Here is a 19,370-nt window from a genome sequence, read left to right on the forward strand (position 1 = left end):
ATGTAGCTCAGGCTGGTCTTGAACTCGCAGCGATCCTCCTGCCTCAATGCCTCAGCCTCCCGAGCGCTGGGATTATAGGCGTGCGCCACCACGCCTGGCTGGCTCACCCCTTATTCTATAATGCTGCCATTGAATATATTTAAAATTTCTTTTAAAGACTTTTTTAGTATTTTTTTATTAGTGCATGTTTGCAGTACATGTTACATTTCTTATGCGGAGTTGGGTATATGTACATAACCCATCTTCATTCCTTTTTCATCCTCTTTCCTTCCCCTCCCTTCCCCCACCCTCCATCTCTTGATCCCCTTCCCATCTGACAAAGAGCTATCTCCCTACTTCCTATTGTTTTATTTTGTTCTTTATTTATAGTGTGGGCTTCTCAGATAAGAGAACATGTGACATGTAACTTTGTGTCTGACTTATTTCAATTAACATTATGGTCTCAAGACCGTAATACTTCTATAACACCCCTTTGAAGATCTCCTCAGCTACTGGAACACTGCAACATCATCCCTCCCTTGAGAGCGAGTTTGACTTTGAGAAAGAGTCAAACATGACTGGGAGCCAAGTCTGCAGAAGGGTGGGAACACTAGCTGCGGCACTATTTTAGTTCAAGTCCAAAACCTCTGCAACAGTCTGTTCACAGCCGTCCTCACTGCCAAGCTGAGACCCTACACCTCCACCCCAAGTGCACTTCCCCGCCCCCAGTAATTCTTCAACTTGGAGCCCAAATGTACCTCTTCTATTCCTCCTCAGTACCTCCGACTTTCTGTACTAGGTAAACTTTGACATTATGTGGAGCATGTGTCCCGCCTGACTTCTTACTATTCATCTTCACATTTTACACACACCAGTCCCTAGAGAGCTGTGTGCAACTCCCTGGGAGTGCAATGTTTTCTCACACGTGCTTTTATACAAATTAAATACTCTGCGTGAATGTCTTTTCCAAGTGCTATTTCAATTTATTGTTCAAATCATAGAAGAAGAATTAATTACCTTTCTGTGAGACTTTCACCTCCTACACCAAGAATTATTAAGGAAGAAAATAATTATGGCTCAATGTGTCTCATTCTACTAGACTGCAATCTCCTCACATGCTGGGACTAAGGTTTCACTCATCTTTGAAACCCAGGTCCTACAACATAAATACTCAATATTGGTTGAGTTAAACGAATCATATGGTAGATCTAGAAACTTTCAAGGCTAGATCATTGACTTTCCACAGTGAATACACATTTCTATCCAAAGATGAGCCAAAATAAGAGATTCTGGCCCAGGTTAAGACCAAAATTAGAAGATACTCTAAAAAAAAAAAAAAAAAGCTTTAAAAAAATTCTATGTTCTGGGTAGTCCTAATAAAAAGATCACTCCTTAGAGAAAAGTCACAGAGGCTCCAGCTTATCACATCAGGATATGATCACTCACTGGCTACTTGTAAGACTTGGTGAAGTGGGCGCAGGAGTAAAAATACTATCGTCTAGGTTTACAACCCTGGATCAGCTTAATCCACAGTTGGACCCTCCACTGGTGTCTCTGGTTTGGATGAATGCAGAATCCACGATCACAGGCTTAAGGTCCTAATCTCCCCTCCAGCCCACTACAGTGCCCCAGTCAACCAGGAAACACAACTGGAATCTCTATCCCCGAGGCATTCTGGATGTACAAAAAACCAAGACATGATTAAAGAGAAAATACACTGCTACCAATTGTATATGAACCAAGAAAACAATATAAGTAGCACTAGGTAGCGACAGACTGGAAGTGCCAGGTGCCACTGAGCAGCTAAGGTTCTTCTCTACATTGTGCTCTAATGTTCACAGTGTTCCCATTAGTGCGACTCTATGCCACTTCTATTTTATGACAAACTACCTACTGGACTTTCAAATATTACATACAGAGATCCTATTATTCTCTTGTGGAGATCAGTGACTCAAAAACCCTCAGTTTTTGTTTTTTTTTTTTTAATTTTCTCTTCCTGGGAGGGTTGAGGTAGGGAGGGGAGAGGATATATATACGCATCCTTCCTTTCATCCTTCAAATTATAGCAAGAAACAGGCATGGAATAACAAGGTGAAAACTAAAAGGAAGCTGACTTCCTTCGAGTATGTAAAGAACAAAGCCTTTGATTCTCACAAATAAAAAGACCCAATATATACTAGTATATTTAGGAAAACATCAGGCATGAATTATATCACACCCTTAATAATATACAACCACAATATACATTCTTATCATACAAGAATTTAAAAGGAAAACTTTCAAACACTTTGCTCCTCTCCTGAAGTTTTTGTTTTAAAAAAAGAAATTATAATAGAAAATTAAAAAAAGAAAAAGAAAACAGCAATAAATGTTCTACATCTAAATACAGCAGATCCTGTGAAAGTATTATACTTTTTTCAGACAAAAGTTAAATAATGCATTTTACACAGTCTTTTCTAGAACTTTAGGGACTTCTTACAGGTCTTACCCAGCCTGTTTTCACTACTGAACTTTGATTTAAAAAATCTTAGAAAAGGCTGCATCATTTAATTTTAAGAAAAATACTCTTAAGCAAAACAGAAGGGTAGGTAAACCCTTATTGTATTTTCCTCTGCATGTAAATATTTCCTAATTAATTTTCAACAGATTCAGCAAATTATTAAGTTTATAAAATCAAGGCCTTCAATATAGATATTTGAAAGTAATACAATTGGCAAGTACAAATTACTTTTATGTTTACTTGTAGCAGGTTTTTTGTTTTTTTTGAGACAGGGTCTCACTATGTAGTTGAGACTGACCTGAAACTCACTATGTAGCCCAGGCTGGTCTCAAACTCCCAGCAATCCTCCTGCCTCAGCCTCCCGAATGTTGGGATTACAGGTGTGCACCACCACACCTGGCTGTAGCAGTTTTTTAAAGAGGCTTTTATTTGATAAAGTCAATGAATACTTGCAGCACTGAGTTATACAATAATGCAGTTGAAATACAATTGATATGAAATTTCTGGGCCGATGATTTGGCTCAGTGATTCCACTGCCTGTCTCACAAGTGTAAGGGCACGAATTTGATCCCCAGTACCATAAAAAAATAAAAAAAAATGAAATTTCTACCTTAAGTTTTGCATAGCAGCTCTGAAGATGGTCCATATCACTTCCGAGTTTCAGATTCTGTGTTTCCACATTTTCCTGAGCGAGAAGGTTCTTCCGCTGAAGTACAAGTAGCTCATTCATACAATTTAAAACAGCAACTATATTTAATTCTCTCTTTGCTTCTTTGCTTTTGGGTTCTTCGTACAATGAAGGAAACCCGAAAGTAGTCAATTCCTAGTAGGAGAAATGTTTTTTTTTTAAAGTTGGTGTCCTTGGGAAGATGTTGGTCAAAGGATACAAAATTTCAGTTGACAGGAAGAGTACATTCAAAAGAGCTATTGTACAGCACTGTGATTATCACAACTAACAATGCAGGCTGTGCTGAGAGTAGATAGATTTTAAGTATGAAGTATGCATATTTCTCTTAACCACCTCTTTTGTGCTATTCTATAATGTACATTTTAAAACATGATATACACAATAAATATATACAAGTTTACTTGTCAATTAAATATTTAAAATAAGTTAATTTTTTTAAAAGTTGGTTATCAGACAACTTGTAAAGGAACAATAGACAGGAATCTTTTCTGAGAGAAACGGAAAACCTGCCCAAGATTGTTAAGAAGATACTATCTCAAAGAACAACAAGAAAAATTTAAAAACTGGGTTCTGTCTAGACTCTACTCTTATAGAAGAGCCTGGGATAAAGGGAAAGCCAACTTGCTCCAAACAGAACTTGTATTACATCCCGAGGTTTTCTGCAAACCTGTCTCAGGCCAATGCATACTATATTTGTGCCCGACACAGGTAACCTTGATATGATGTGTTCGATCATGTAACATGACTTTCATCAGTGCTTCTTTAAAAAACATTACCTGATCAAGATATGAAATACTTTGTTCAATATTCTCTTCCGTGCAAAAGGCACTAAAAAAACTGTGTACATTTTTTGATAAAGGTATTGAAGAACATAGCACTTGCTGTAAGTATAAACTTGATGGAGACATCTTTGTTTCTGAGGTATATTGAGAGATGTTTTTGCTTTCTGAAAAAGTCAATAAAAAGTACTCATATAATTTATAAAAATACATGTGAAACTAAAAATCTCTATTACCAAAGATTTTATGTATCATATACATATACATACATATATTTTTTAAAATTTATTTTTTAAAAATTAGGACAAAGCCTTTTTTTCTTTCTTTTTTGAGACAGGGTCTCACTATGTAGTTGAGACTGACCTGGAACTCGCTATGTAGCCCAGGCTGGTCTTGAACTCACAGCAATCTCCTGCCTCAGCCTCCCAAGTGCCGGGATTACAGGGTGCGCCACCACACCTGACATTGGACAAAGCCATTTTTAAATGATAACCTTTTTTCCCCAAAAAGACACAAATGAAGTGGTCTTCTTCGTAGGCATATTAGGTGCCAAGATACCTTAACTTCCACTAGTTTAAGTTTATAAACATAGTACAGAAAACACATTTGTCTATGTCATTCAAAGTTCCTATGAATAAATTTCAAATGTATAAAAATTTTACTCGAAAATTGTAAAAAATCAAGCAATCTATTCATCCATCCATAGCACTGAACCACACTACTCATGGCACATTTGGAGTTCTTCTCTAATTATTTCCCTGAGGGAGAAAATTAGGTATTGCATAACTATTTATGTTGTTCTTTAGTCATACCTTCAATATTTGTGCCATACCAAGTTTACTGAGAAATTCACCTTTACATTTACTACAGTGGTTTCCAGTTATTTTAGACTCTGTTACCTGCACACAGAGCTGGATCTGTAATAGTCATCCAATCTCCCATAGCAATTTCCAGAGCCAGGGTTCCTGAGGAACTAGTTCAGCACTGAGACATATAGTCGGCTGCTGTCACTCTTCTATGCAGGCATCTCCTTAAAAGCAAATGACAGAGTAACTGCATCTAAATGCAAGCAAACAAAGAAAACCAATGTGTAAGAATTTGGTGCATGCTTCAAAACAGGAGGATCTTGCAATATTTATTACCATGCAGATATGGCATATAATAAAGCTTAAGAATTATATGCATGTATAGGTATAAAATATATAAGGGTCAAGCTTAGAGGCCTCCCAAGTTCTATCAGAGTATTCACATCACTTCACACATAACATCGCACCCGATCTGACTCACAACACTAATCTAAGGTACAGTACTGCACTAAATAATATTTCTATCATATATCCTTTAGTACACTGGTGCCCAACCTTGTGGCTTGCCTGGGCTGCACAGCATGAAGAAGAACTGTCCTGGACCACATGTAAAACATATACTACAATTAATGAGTATAGGTAACAAAATTTCCTTTATTTTTATATTTTTTATTGTAACACTGAAGTAAAATAACACAACAAACCTATGTTCAATAATTAAACATCTATCTTCCCAGGCACATGCACATGCAGGGAGGATGAAATATTGCTGCTGGTAATCCCTGTCTGCCCTTGTCCAGCTGCACAAGAACACTTCCTATCTGATACGGATAGGCTTTGATCTGCGTGGGAGGACAGGAGGCAGAGGCAGCACTGCACCACACCTCCCCACAGAGCGCTCCTGGGTCACCTGCACAGCACGCAGTTGAGCCCCGCACAATCACATAATGAAAAACAGCTTTAAACATCACAAAATGTTAAAGAGTTTACGATCTTGTGAGGCCACATTACCAACTGTGCAGGGCTGCATGCTGCCCTGTCCACTGCAAGTTAGGTATGCCTTCTTTAAAACAAAGTACAATTCTCATTTATGTAGTCAGGAAGATGACAAAGTTATGGCCCAGAAATCTTTTTTTCTCTATTATATTAGCAAAGCTTTTCATTTAAGTGATAATACATAGTGTTGGCACAGATGTAAGGAAATGAATATTCACACACACTGCTATTCAGATAACATCAATTTATATTACCAAGCACTTTTGGTAATACGTACCATAAGTCTTCAAAATAAATATCATCTTCTCACTTCTAAAATTTCATTTTCATTCTAAGAAAACAGTGTACATAGAGTCATCTACAGGTTATTCTTTACAATAGGAAAAAAAAAGGAAACATGTTCCATAGTAGAAAATTAGGTAAATCCATGATACATTTATATACTGTATGGACTTTACACAAAACTATGTGGACTTAGGGTGGAAGAAGTATTTTTTAAAATAAAACTATGAAGAACTGCAAATACCTAACAGGCCTGAAATATAAATGAAGGGAACTAAGTATGAGATATAACTGTTGCCATCTACCACTCCTAGTTCCACTTTTTAATAGAAATAATGGAAGAGATAATATTTCTCCATCATAAGAAAAGAAGTTGCAAGTGCCAACTGTCAACTGATTACAAGGTCAAAGAAGGAGGAGGGAAGGAACTGGTGACCACCTGCCAACTCTGGACAGCTGCTCTTCAGCTATAGCAAGAGAGAAAGCAGGGCCTGGGGTGACAGATCTTAGAAGTTTTAAGGACACTGGAATTCTGGGCTTTTATGTGAAGTATCCCTATTTGTAAATATTAGAAACTAATTAAAAATATTTAATTCTATGCAAGTTATCCTATGGGAACCAGGAGAGATGGGAAGAAGATATGAAGCCGAGTGGGTGCCAGAAATGCTCTCCGTCTTGCCCTGAGATGGTTACAGGTTATACACACTTAAGGTCCGTCCTTAACTACTGATATTAAACCTACCAGTTTAATGACTTTTCTGACTTAAGACTGAGGCACACTGTTCAGAATTAAGACACACCGTTCAGACTTAAGACACACCGTCTTTTTTGTATTGCACACCTTGTTTATACAGTACTGTAATTTTTGCTGATTGCACTATACAGTATAGTACTATAATTTTATGTTGTTACATTACAGTACTGCAGTAAGTTATACAAATAAAAGCAAAGTCTTCAACTTGAGGAGTTTCCTTTGACCATGTCTTTGTTCTGAATATTGTAATGTACACACTATATACAATCCTTGATTTAGTGACTAATTCATTTAACAACTTAGTTGCAGGATCAAAACTTGGTCCTAGAACCAGGAATGTCTGTATGAGCTACAGCTCCAAACAATAACACTATATTACAAGCCAAATAAAATGTCTCTTTAGGCCAGGCCACTGAAGATGAAGTGCTTACAACCTCTGTTTGAATACTTAATACTGTTGGAAAATATTCACAATATGATGAATGTTTCTACTCATTCAATTACACTGAGCTCCCACTGTGTACAAGACATTTTTCTAGGCCCAAGAAAAAGAAGTTTTGCTGTCAAGAAGTTCAGTATCTGGTGAGGGTAGCTAAAGATACTAAAGCAAGCAATAAATTAACACTTAGCATGAAGAACCCCATGATACTATAATATGACAGAGTGTTGGTTGAGAAGAGGTACCTAGACTGCTCAGGGAAGGCTATTATGACACGGTGACATCTGCACCGAGACCTAAATGAGCCAAGTTCAACACAAGGTAATCAACGCCTAGAGTAGCATAAGTAGTAAAGACAGCAGGTATAAAGACTTGAAATGGAAATGAGCTTGCTCAGTATGAAAAACATAAAGAAAACCAGTGTGTTTGAAGCACAGTAAGCAAGGCTACAGGGTAGGAAATTGGATTTCTCTGAACTGTAGTGAAATGTTGAAGGGCTTTGGCTTTAGGCACAAAAGTAACAATTTCCTTTATGCTTTAAGAAAGATGACTCTGGCTTGGCTGTATCGCAGAGTAGGTGGGCATGTAAAGGCTGCTACAGATAAGGAAGCTACTGCAACAGTCCTGGCAAGACAAAGGTTGTTGCACTATGGTTCCAACAGAGGAGGCAGAAACAGGTGGAAAAATTAGGGATGTGTTCTGGAGAAAGAACCTTCAGCATTTGAAGATGGATTAAAATGTGGGTGAAAGAGGAATCAAGAACGATTTCTGTAGGTCACAGAGCAGTGCACAATATAAAGCAATGTTAGGCATCATTTTCCATGCATGAAGGCTGTTACCCAGTTTGGCACTGATCTCTTGCTGGTTTTCTACTTGTTCTCTGGTAAAGAAAGACAATGAACTATTTTGCACTTCCCACTGTACTTAAACAAATGCTTTCAGTAATAGGATGAACAGCATAAAGACACAGTCTGCACAAAGTTAGAAAAATATTAATTTTACTGTTGGCCTTAGAAATATAGTAGAAGAGAATGCAAGAAGCAAAGAATCCACCTACTCTAACAGCTTTGGGTAAATCATCTGACCTCCCTGAGCCCTACTTTCCTCACTGGTAAATTTTAATAGCAACACTTTGTAAGATTCCTCCAATGGTTAAGTGCAATAATGCATAAAGACTTTAGTATACTGCTTGGCATATGGGAAAAATATTATTAATATTACTTACTATCATCATCTAGTCATAGGGCTGTTTGGTACAAATGACAGGATACTAACAGATGTAACAAATGGCACCATTACTCTTAATGAAAGTTGGACACAGATACTTAGAAGATTAGAAATAAACATTTTTATAAAAATACATTATGTACTGGGCTAATTCTTTGTAATCAATAGCTTCAAGGGGAAGATCAAGATCAGAAGGAACACATAGGTATTTTTCCAAGATCTTTTTGTTCTTTTATTCTTTTGTTAAGGTACTTATAAGACAACAGTGCACAACATATCTGTTCTCCTTTGACAGAAAGACTAAAGGCCAAAATGTGTCTATTTCATATCCATTCTTCAAAAATGTAACTTAAGTCACTTACTCTTTGTGAGCTTTTTAGTGCCTTTTTTATTTTGTACCGGGGATGGGACCTGGGCCCTTGTGCTTGTGAGGAAGGCTGAGGAACCACTGAGCCAAATCCCCAGCCCCTGTCCCCTGTACTATTATATACACCCAAAAATCAAGAAGCTAAAGTGTTGCATTCTATATCAATCATAGCTAAAATTTCATTGTTGAAAGTTGCAAACTATTTTTATGAAGATGTAAAATAATCAAATTAATTTAAAAGTAAAAGAAAGGTGGCAAAAGCATGTATACTTTGCATAAACCTAATACATACCATCAAAATCCCACTATAACTTCAAAGCTTCAAAAGCAACCTAAGAGTCCATTACAAACCAGGTACTGGGACAGGAGTTCACACTGTAGATCCCATCAAGTCAGCAAAATATTAAATAGTGGATGTGATTATTCATGAAAAATCATGTGTGAACAAATCTGCTTATATTAAATTTCACTCAGAGCATACAATTTGTACTGGAATTTACTGAGACCCACTTGTACAATTTATCTTTGCTTTGCTAGTTTCTTTCTCATTTATAAATACTTTTCTATCTTAACAGTATATATTAATGTAACATATAAACTAAGCTTATGGATTTTTAGCAAAAATGTTTGAGGATCTTCTTAATTTAACTGTTTTTTTTCCCCTATCAAAAAAAGTTCCTTAGCTAGTTCTTTCCACACCAGAGGTTTAAGCTCTTAATATACTGATCATCAATCACACATTGAGCTCTGGGACAGGCAGCCTCTAACATGACTCCAGTTATTCTTTGCCTTGGGTTACTCTTACCCTTCAGTATAGGCTGGATTTACTGACCAGCTTCTAACAGAATACAGCAGAAGCAATGGGATTTCACTTTGAAGATTAGGTTATAAAAAAGCTGCAGCTTCCACAGAAGATTGTTTCATTCAATGTCTCTTAGATCCCTCTCCCTGGAAAGCAGGCCAAGGCGTTGTGAGTAGTCCTGCCTCCAGTGAGACAGAAACACAGATCTGTAGCAAACAAAAGCCTGCTTGAGAGCTGTGTGAGTGAATCTGGAAGTGCACCTCACCTTGGTCAAACTAAATGCCAGCAGCTTCGGCCAACATCTGGCTGGCGGTCTAGTGAAAGACCCTGAGCCAGAGGCACTGAGCTAGGTAGTACCCAGATTCATCGCTCAGAAATGGTGAGATCATAAATGCTTGTTGGGTTAAGCTAATTTTTGGAATATGAAGCAATATGAACAAAACAGATAATACAATTTTTCTGTTTTTGTCTTTTTTTTTTTTTTTAAATACCCACACCTTGAACCTCAGCAGGTTATCTCTGGGCCAATGTCACCACAAGTGGTCCCTGGACCTCAGAACAACAAGCACCCAAACCTGGCATCTTCTCAGCGCCTCCTGTCCTATGCAGAGCAAATGTAGTTCCTGTTTTGACTGCCTGGTGACAAGGTGGCCCTGAATTACACCTGGGGAGATGCCACCTGTTCCCACTGAGAAAGTGCACATCCAGACTGTACACACTACTGTGGGGCATGAAGGATCAATATCCCTGCTCCCGAGACTTCACAGGGCTCCTGGGAGGCAGCAGGTTTTACATGTTTTGAGATATGTATTTGTGAGTCCCTTCAAAACTTACTGACCCCATAATTTATATCTTCTGATAAAATAACTAAAAACGATACCGCATACACTAACACAACTGATCAGGTTTATGACAATGACATATCCGGTGTTATAATTAACCATTCCACATTGTTATAACTGGATGCCTCCTAAACTACCTTATGAACCACCCTTCTAGGGTGGGGAGGGAACACTCTTGTACTCACCTTTGCAGCCAAGAGTTCCTGCTCAGTAAATCATACAATCAACTGAGTGCCACATTACAAACTCACTCCAGTCTCTGTACTTCTCCTACATTCTCTTTTCTAATCCCCAATATACTTTCCCAAGCACAGCTCAACCACTATCAAACTGTCACTTAGCTATCTCCAAAAGCTCCAGCCCACAACACTATTCTCTAGCTTTGTTCCCAGCTACACTCCTAAGCACTGCATTTTACAATGCTGTATTCCCTTCCACCAAATCTAGTGGATAATCAATGACTGCTCAAGTAAATATCTCATCACAAATTAATGTATACTCTGGTAAGTAAATCATTAAAAAAAAAAACCAGAAATGAAAATGAGCCAACATTTTAGAGAAAACTATTATTCATTTCAATTTTTCTTGTCCTCATCATCCCCACAAATTCTAAGACATCCACAAACCCAGACAGCTCAGCAAAATCAAAGTATCTTGATTACGAGATTTTCTTCACACATTACGCTATATTAAGGGTTCTTTACAAGTTCAATCCAAATTTAGGAAGACACAATGCCTATCTAATTAGAATTCTAAAACAACCTTCAATCAAGTGTCAGAAAATAACAGCTTTCCTTTACACAGGAACATAGTAACATACTATCTGGGCTTCTAAATACTGCACAGGAATTTTCATTTTCACAAACAGCTACCCAAGTTTCTGCTAAAATATCACAAAGTTAGAGTTACCAAGCTACTGCACTGAGTTGGGGGAATAAAAGTGTTAAAAGGAAGTCTTTAAACATTAGTCCTATGTTACAATTCAGTCATAAAATTTAAGAATTCAGTTAATAGTGTACTTGAAATAGATGTTATTACACTCAAACTAAATATATAGGGATTATTTAAAATGTTAGTAAAACTTCTACTATAGTTTTGTTCCAAAGGAGACTATAGCTATTAATTGTTACAAATACTTTTCCTACCTTAAAACAAAAACTGGTTATTACTTTAATAATTTGCCTTCTTGATGAGTTAGTGGCTACTACAGGGATTTGAAGTTAGGGAGCATAACACCAACAATGCTCACTTCACAGGACTGGGTGTAGAGAAAAATGAAGCCTAAGATGGCTATACTTAGGTTCAGGCTGGAGTGGGTAATTTCCAGTGGACATTAAGTCCAAGTCAGCAAGATTTTGGTGCAGGTGCACCAGATAATAAAGGCAAGTTCAGACATTTTCACAACTCTGTTCTTCAAGATTCTTGAATCTCAAGTGAACCTCCCCAATCTGAACTGGTGACAAGACATCAATGAGGTTAAAAGTCTGAGGTCATATCCTGACTAGCTCACTTACTGCAAGACCATCTCGCCAAGTGTTTCCTTACCTGTAAGATAGGGTGGTAACATCTACTTCTTTGGGGTTTTATAGGTACTTAACAAGGTAACAGATGGAAAACTACCACAGTATAAGGATGACAGGGGGTATCCACTTAGAAATACATGTGGCAAGAACTGGCCTAAATGCTCTATGAAGTCAATCCTCACAACAACCCAGAGTTATACTATTTTCCTTTCACAGATAAGGAAACTGAGGCAGACAGCTTAGGTAATTCATTCAAAGTCACAGAATTAAGAGTGTAGCCGAGGCAGGAGTCTAACATATCCCAGGCTGCAGAGCCTATTCTCTTAAGCACCTCATTCCGCAGTGGGCAAGATAAGAAGCTCAGGAAGAATATCTCCTAACATCACTCCTGTGAAGATGTGGCTCTCACCAAAGACTGCCTAAAACAGTGTGAAGACACATATTATGGTAAAATATTTCATGTGTACCCCACTTTGAGTTGAAGGATAACCCTCAGTGAAGCTCCTAGCCCAAAATGTACCATTAGACAGGTAACTTCTTAGCTTAGGGAGCCACATGCTGTACTTCAAATTCCTTATGTTATATCCTTGAGATGACCTGATGTAGGAGAAACTGTACAGTAGCATGGTTAAAAACAAGGATCCAAAGTCACACCCCCTGGTTTCAAACGACAGCTGTCACTTACAAACTAAATGATCCTGAACAGAAATCTCTGGGCCTCATTTTTCTCACCTGCGAAAAGGGAGTAAAAACAGTCTTAGAGAATCATTAGATGGTTAAACAGTAAAATTAGTTAATAAACTTAATCATTCTAATAAGTAATCTTACACATGTAAAGGACCTACAACAGCCTTGGTACATGGAAAATGCACAAGAAAAGTTATCTATTCTTAGAGATTTTACTAACTTGGAAAGCCTTCTCTATTTTGTTCAAAATTTTAAAAGGCGGAACAATATCCAATATGACCCTTGTCCTCTCTTAAAAATATATATAAAATTTCTGTGCTATAAATATAGATGTCTATACAAGAACAGAAAAGACTAGAAGGAAAGACCAATCTAGTAATAGGAAGGGGAGAGGCAAGGGCAGGAATTTCACTCTTTTCTTTATGTGCTGTTATACACACACAAAAAGATATTATGGACAATTTTTCCTTTGTCTTCTAAACTTTTTATAAGTGAATGTGTTTTTTCAGACAACAAGAAAAGACCCATGTTTTTCAAAGTGATGCTAAGAGGCAAAAGGAATGAACTCACTACTATCAAACAGCAAAACTAACAGCAGAGTGGCACAATAAAAAAAACATTTTTAAAAAGGCCTATTGGGGGCCGGGGATTTAGCTTTGTGGTTCCTCTACCTACCTCGAAAGCACAAGGTCCTGAGTTTGATTCCCAGTACCAAAAACAAAACAAAACAAAAAAAGAGCCTGTTGGGGGCCGGTGATTTAGCTCAGTGCTGCCACTTGCAAGCACAAGTTCCTGAGTTTGATACCCAGTACCAGAAAAAAAAAGCCTGTTGGTCAAAAAAATCTAGTTAGGAACTACACAAATGTCCTAGAGTTATGCAGATAATCATGTAGGGGATTCAGAACTTTACCAGAGGTGTCAGAAGTCGTTTTAGAGAACAAGCTTCAAATTAATAAATACTTTTTGACATCTACGCCACATGTTCAGTCATCCAAGTGAGCAAACACAACAGACATGACATAGAGATTGCATCGTTATTTTGCACAATAAGAAACTAAACACAATCTTAATATCCACCATAAGGAAAGAACTAAAGCCTAATACATATAGTAAAAGCCAAAAGAGCTACTCTGGGATCACTAGAAAATGAAGTAGATTTGTGTGCATAGCACAAAAAAAGTTATGGATTAATGAAAACAGCATAATCACCATTTTTTGTTAAATCAAACCATATACATCCAAGAAAAGCATCTGTAAAAGTTACAAAGCATTACAAATGTCATTCCTGGGGGAAGGGTTGCTTGGGTGTGGGTTGAGCAGCCTTTATTCACAGAGTAGCACGCCCACCTTTTAATGGAAATCTCAAGATAAATGGCAAATTTCATCAATCCAGTGTACTTCTCACACCTATTCCACATAGTTGTGCATACCAGTGAACTGGATAACGCAGTTCACACAGATGCCTGCTAGGTCAAAACACGGTATAAGAGACTGTGTACAGGAATCTAGCCTAGGGGGAAACATGTATCCTATCTGTGCAGGAACCTAGCTTAGGGGATGTAAATATCCTGTTTTTTGTTCTGAGGTCTAGCTTTCAAAGACTAGGCCTTCATCCTAGACTGCAATGTGTCTGTACTAGCTCTTTTCAAAGAACACAGCCCTGTCTAACTGCCTATACCAACTTCATTTTCCCCCTTCCAAGGAAGCACCTCCAACTGCCGCAAGGGACAACAGGAAAGACTGTTCTGGCGTCTTCCTGCTGAAGAAGTCGTAGTTGTGATCGGCAGTCAAAGACACCCCGCCAGAGGGTCTATCCAAAGTCTCTCACCAGGCAGGCCTCAAAGACAGTTTTTCTGCCTCTTGGATAGTTTTCTTCGGTTGTCATTTGGGAGAGTTCTCCCTGTCGAGGAAAGTCAAATCGCTTTTTTACACTGCTATCCATATTGTTCATTCATTTCTTGTAAGGGCACAAATAAAACCCCTGCCCCACACCAGTAGGCTTCTTAATTAAGTGCAAGAATTAGTTTGAAATGTTTTTTCTGGGGCCATGCATAACTCCTGCTATTGTAAAGCCTATTCAGTTTCTACAAAAGGAAGATAAATCAATTCTCGATGGCAACCAATACACTGAAATAGAACAAATTATACAGACTTAAGAATCTTTCCCAACAAAACACATTCTACACTTGCAAATGTTTTTCCTTGACACAACACTGACACACTCAGTCTCCTTTAAGTGATATAATTCTCTGAAATCCTTAACACATTTACTTTCCCCTTTGATTCTTAATTCTGCTTTTATTTTAATTTTGAATTTTGCTTTTACTTTAAACTCTGAACGTCCCCATCAGTCCCGCTGAGTGAGGCTTCTGTGCCACTCACATTTCTTTTGCCTTTTCTTTTACCTTTCCCTTGACATAGTAATGCCCCTAAAAACATTTAAAATCCTGAATTTCAACAATGCTAACACGATCACATCGACACAGTACTGGTACAATATAAATGCACTGATGGACTGTAACACCGCCAGAAGAATACCTCCTCAGGAGAGATATTGCCAGATCCCTTATTACCTGTGTTCTGTTCTCAACATGGATCTGTTCTCGACTAGGGGCTCTAGTTTGGACAACAGGTAGAATAATCAATTGGGCAACAAAATCTCCTTGCTGAAAGACCCAGACATCATGCAAATAAACCATAAGCTAAATTTCCCTCAAACAGTCTGAATCAATAGTCCCAGGGAGTACTTCAACACTTTGTAGGTTTAACCTGTTTATTCCTACAATTAAACCCATAGTACCAGAGGAAAGAGGTCCCCAGATTCCTGTTGGGGATTTTAACAGGTTTATCTCAGCCAATCAAGGTCACCTGTTCAGCAGCCAAAGGGTGTAATCCTGCACTTTCTGGGGTTGCAGTGATAAGGGATGCAACATTCCTGCAGAGATCCACAGAGGTCTGGGACTGAAAGTCTGCACAAGGATATGTCCCCATCATGTTGGGCCTGGGGTTTGGCCCCCTTCTTTACTAGTGAGGCCTCCTCTTGACACTCAACAAGTATCCTGAGTGAAGGATAAAAATTTTTTTGCTATTTATTCCACTTCTTTAAAAATAATATTTTTATAATATGCAAACAAAATTATTCAAGAAAGATGAAGCAAATGGTGAAATGAATGGTCAGGGGCTGACTGGCAGTGAGTATCGTGAAGGACAGAAAAAATACTTCAGAAGCTGGACAGCACATGGTGATGAGCATGTCAACTATCTGTGGTCCCAGACAGACCACAGTATCATTTAGATAGAGAGAGCAGAGGAATGAAGTTACTAAGACTGGGTTTGGGTAAGACTGTGGAGACATTCAGTTCACTGCAGAACTCGGTGGGCTTGGAGATATCCTCAGAAGACATCAAAATAGAGATAAACTATAGGCCACACCTGGAAACCAAAGGACACTGGAGCAGGTCTGGGAGTCATCAGTCACCATCCTGTCCTTTCAGTACTTAATAATAGTATTTTTATATTAAAAGGAAATAAAAGGTGGGTGTGATGGCACATGCCTATAATCCCAGCACTCAGGAAGCTGCGGCAGGAGGGTTGCAGGCACAGGTTACAAAGTCAATTCAAAGCCAGCCTGACTACACAGCAAGATCCTGTCTCAAAACATCCAAACAAAACAAAAAACTGAACTACTAAGTGTACAATAAGTAGAAGTTATTTTGTAGGCAATGTTAGGATATTAACATTTATCTAATCATCATAACCCTAACAAAGCAGGTGGTATTATTACCACCCCTTACAAATGACGAACAAGATTACATAGCTAGGAGTTTGATGATCAAACCAAATGCTTGCTTTGGGAGAATGAGGGAGGTGGGGAAGAAACCTTAAGCAAGAATTAATGAAAACACAGAATTTAGTTACAATTGCTCCATTTAACTGGTTCTAGTTTAATTTCTATCAATACCTTTGTTTACTTGAAAGACAATATGCACCTTATCTCAGAATCCTATACTTCTAGAGCTTGATATTTTCAAGCCTTTGCATTAGCACTCATTTCTGTGCTGCATTATAATTGTTATTTTTCCTAATGGAGACATATCTTATCTCTGACTCCCTGTCCCTCGTCTTAACAATGAAAGATACTCAGCAGAAGTCTGTTGCATGAATATTTCTATTTTCCTAAAATTTCTAGAGCTTTCAATAAACTTTTTTTTCAAGTTCAATTGCTGTGCAAGGCACATGCTTTCAGATGCTACCTGAACTGTCCATGTTCATTTAGAAAGCTTTTGGATCAAATTTATTGTTAGAAATACTCTTCTAAAATAACAAAACATAACTCAAAGCAATTTCAAGGTTCCCTGTCACCTGCTGCTCAAAGTTCACAGCATCCTTCCTGAACCTTCTAACAACTCCCCACAAGTCCAACTCAACCAAACCACCTGTAATTCCTCACCCATGTAACTGCTGCAGAACACACCAACTGATTGGTGAACTCCGCCTCCATCGAGACACAGCTGAAATTCTTTTCTAAATCCTTTCCATATTTGCATTTTTTCCCTTTACTACCCAGTAAATTTTAAAACTACAAATCTCTCAAGGAAATACTTACCTTTTATCTTTAGGTAGATACGGCAGGTATCAGCTGTGTTTAATAAAGTGCCATTAAAAGAACCACTAAAGGGGGCCGGGGATTTAGCGCAGTGGTTCCGCCGCCTGCCTTGCAAGCACAAGGACCCGAGTTTGAACTCCGGTACCCCCCAAAAAATATATATATATGCATATATATATGTATACATACATATACATATGAATGACTAAAGCATAATTCAGTAACCACACTTCTAGGTTGTTCTCCATTACTAATAATGAACAATGTACTATTTTTCTGTACCTTCACTGCCAGCTAATCCTACCATTACCAATGACACAAAAAGGGCTCACAGTATACAAATTTTGTGTCATGAAAAATAGTCAAACCAGCAAGTCGGGTTCATAGCTATTGTTAAAGATTTAGAAAAATCCCATTTTAAAAAGCTTTGAAATTGTTTCTGTTTTTTTTTTTTTGAGATAGGGTCTAAACAGGTTGCCTATGTTGAGCTCAAGTAATCTTCCCACTTTAGCCACCCAAGCAGCTGGATTATAGGCATGCACCACCATGCCCAGTTTATTGCTCCAATTTAAGCATGAGGAATAAATTAAAATCACACTATTCTGGCACAGTCTCTTTTCATCTTTTTATTCTAGGTGTTCATGTTATACAGAAGACACTTGATGTTTATTTTTATAAAACCTGGGTCACAGTCAGCTTTGGCCAATGAAATGACCATCAGGTTTAAGAAGAGCCAAAGTATATATCTGACTTTGTGTTGGATTTTGTGGCCTTCAGGAAACAATCTTAACATTTTTTTTAATGTATTTGCTTCAGCATGTTTAGAGCACAGTGTGCTTAACAAGTCTTGTCACAATGTGTAATGGGTTATGAGGATATGTTCACATTTCATCCTAGAATAACGGAGTCTTTCCAGTTATCTTCAAGCTGCTTCACTCATGTTACTTAATCCTAGGGCTTTATTATCTTCACTGTACAGACGGGGGAAGAGAAGAAAAGGAAGGGTATAAAATGACTTGGTTCAAGAGGCCTCACCATTCGGAAAAGAGCATTTATCAGTGTCTAATTCTCAAAGAAACTTTTTGCTTGAGAAACTTTCACTGATAGGAGACAGAACAAAGCATCGAAGTAGATACTAGCTCTTACCCATTTAGCTTGAATAAATAACCTAAGCTTCTTAGGCCTTCAGGTTTATAGCTCTAGAATAAGATTTGATGGATTAAGTTTTGTGGGCTTGATCTAAATTTATAAATCTACCTTTAACTTCTAAATATCGACAGCTTGATCCAAACTGCAGAAATTTTTCTCTGCAGATTCTTTTCAAATCTTAGGCAGTCTTCTAAATGTGTCAAGTCATACAGACTTTTCAAGTTCAGGATCATATTATAAAACTGCTAGGATTTTCTTCCACCTCCAGTCTCTTCCAGAAGAACTAGGAAGCATCCCATGGCATCCACCATTCACAGCCAACTTGGGGACACAAACTCTAATCTGATTGCTGGGTGGAGCCCAGCAACTGTAAATCAAAGAAGTCAGCACCCTGCCCTTCTACTTCTGAACCACCCTAGGGAAATCTCAGTTTTCTTCATGAAGAATAATTGTATCTCCATTGCTAGTAACGATTTTGGCATTCAGAGTTTCGGACCTCAAAACTGGGGTAGTACATAAATATACAGATGTCTGTATGTGTGCTGACAGCAATTTAGCAGATTCTAATTCCTGGGCCCAAGTGACTTGCATAACTGGGCGATTAGCACAGGCTCAAAGAGGTGCAGGGAGCTCACAATTCGGTTTACTGTACTTTACTGAAAAATTCTAAGCCACAATTTTCTCAAATATGCCTGCCTCTTAGATGAAGCAAGTTCTTCCCCTAGACTTTAAACTAGACCACTATCTTATTGGGGTGCTCGTCCCCTGCCTCGGCCGGGCCCCCCCATAACTCCTTCTAACGACTGCTTCTGGCGGCTGGCACTGACAAATCGCCAAGCCCCTGCAGCCCCCAACTGGCCACCCTGCTCCCCCATGTCCCCGCGTTGCTTCTCATCCCCTGCCTGGCGCCACCCCCGCTCCATCTCGGAGAGGCTGGAGCTCCC

At 38.3% G+C, this 19,370-nt stretch overlaps 1 protein-coding gene across 6 annotated transcripts in view; it reads right to left on the reverse strand.

Annotated features, from left to right (window-relative positions):
• Positions 1-14,573, reverse strand: part of Ssx2ip (SSX family member 2 interacting protein) — a 35,951-nt gene extending 21,378 nt beyond the window's left edge. For 5 of the 6 annotated variants that reach the window (XR_782663.3, XR_782664.2, XM_033758270.1 and 2 more), the window contains exons 1-3: positions 4,846-5,005; positions 3,944-4,113; positions 3,090-3,302 (exon numbers count right to left, since the gene is read on the reverse strand). Coding sequence is in view for 3 of the 6 variants with exons in the window: in XM_033758270.1 (XP_033614161.1) it covers positions 3,090-3,302; positions 3,944-4,113; positions 4,846-4,888 (426 nt within the window). In the remaining 3 variants the exon portion in view is untranslated. Of the gene's footprint in view, positions 1-3,089; positions 3,303-3,943; positions 4,114-4,845; positions 5,006-12,669; positions 12,717-14,380 lie in introns of those variants that run through there. The other variant, XR_782662.3, reaches the window with a different exon arrangement.
• Between the last annotated feature and the right edge of the window lie 4,797 nt (positions 14,574-19,370).

This window comes from Fukomys damarensis, unplaced genomic scaffold, assembly GCF_012274545.1.
Source record: "Fukomys damarensis isolate Sample0158 unplaced genomic scaffold, DMR_v1.0_HiC HiC_scaffold_33, whole genome shotgun sequence".
In the NCBI taxonomy this organism is placed as follows: domain Eukaryota; kingdom Metazoa; phylum Chordata; class Mammalia; order Rodentia; family Bathyergidae; genus Fukomys; species Fukomys damarensis.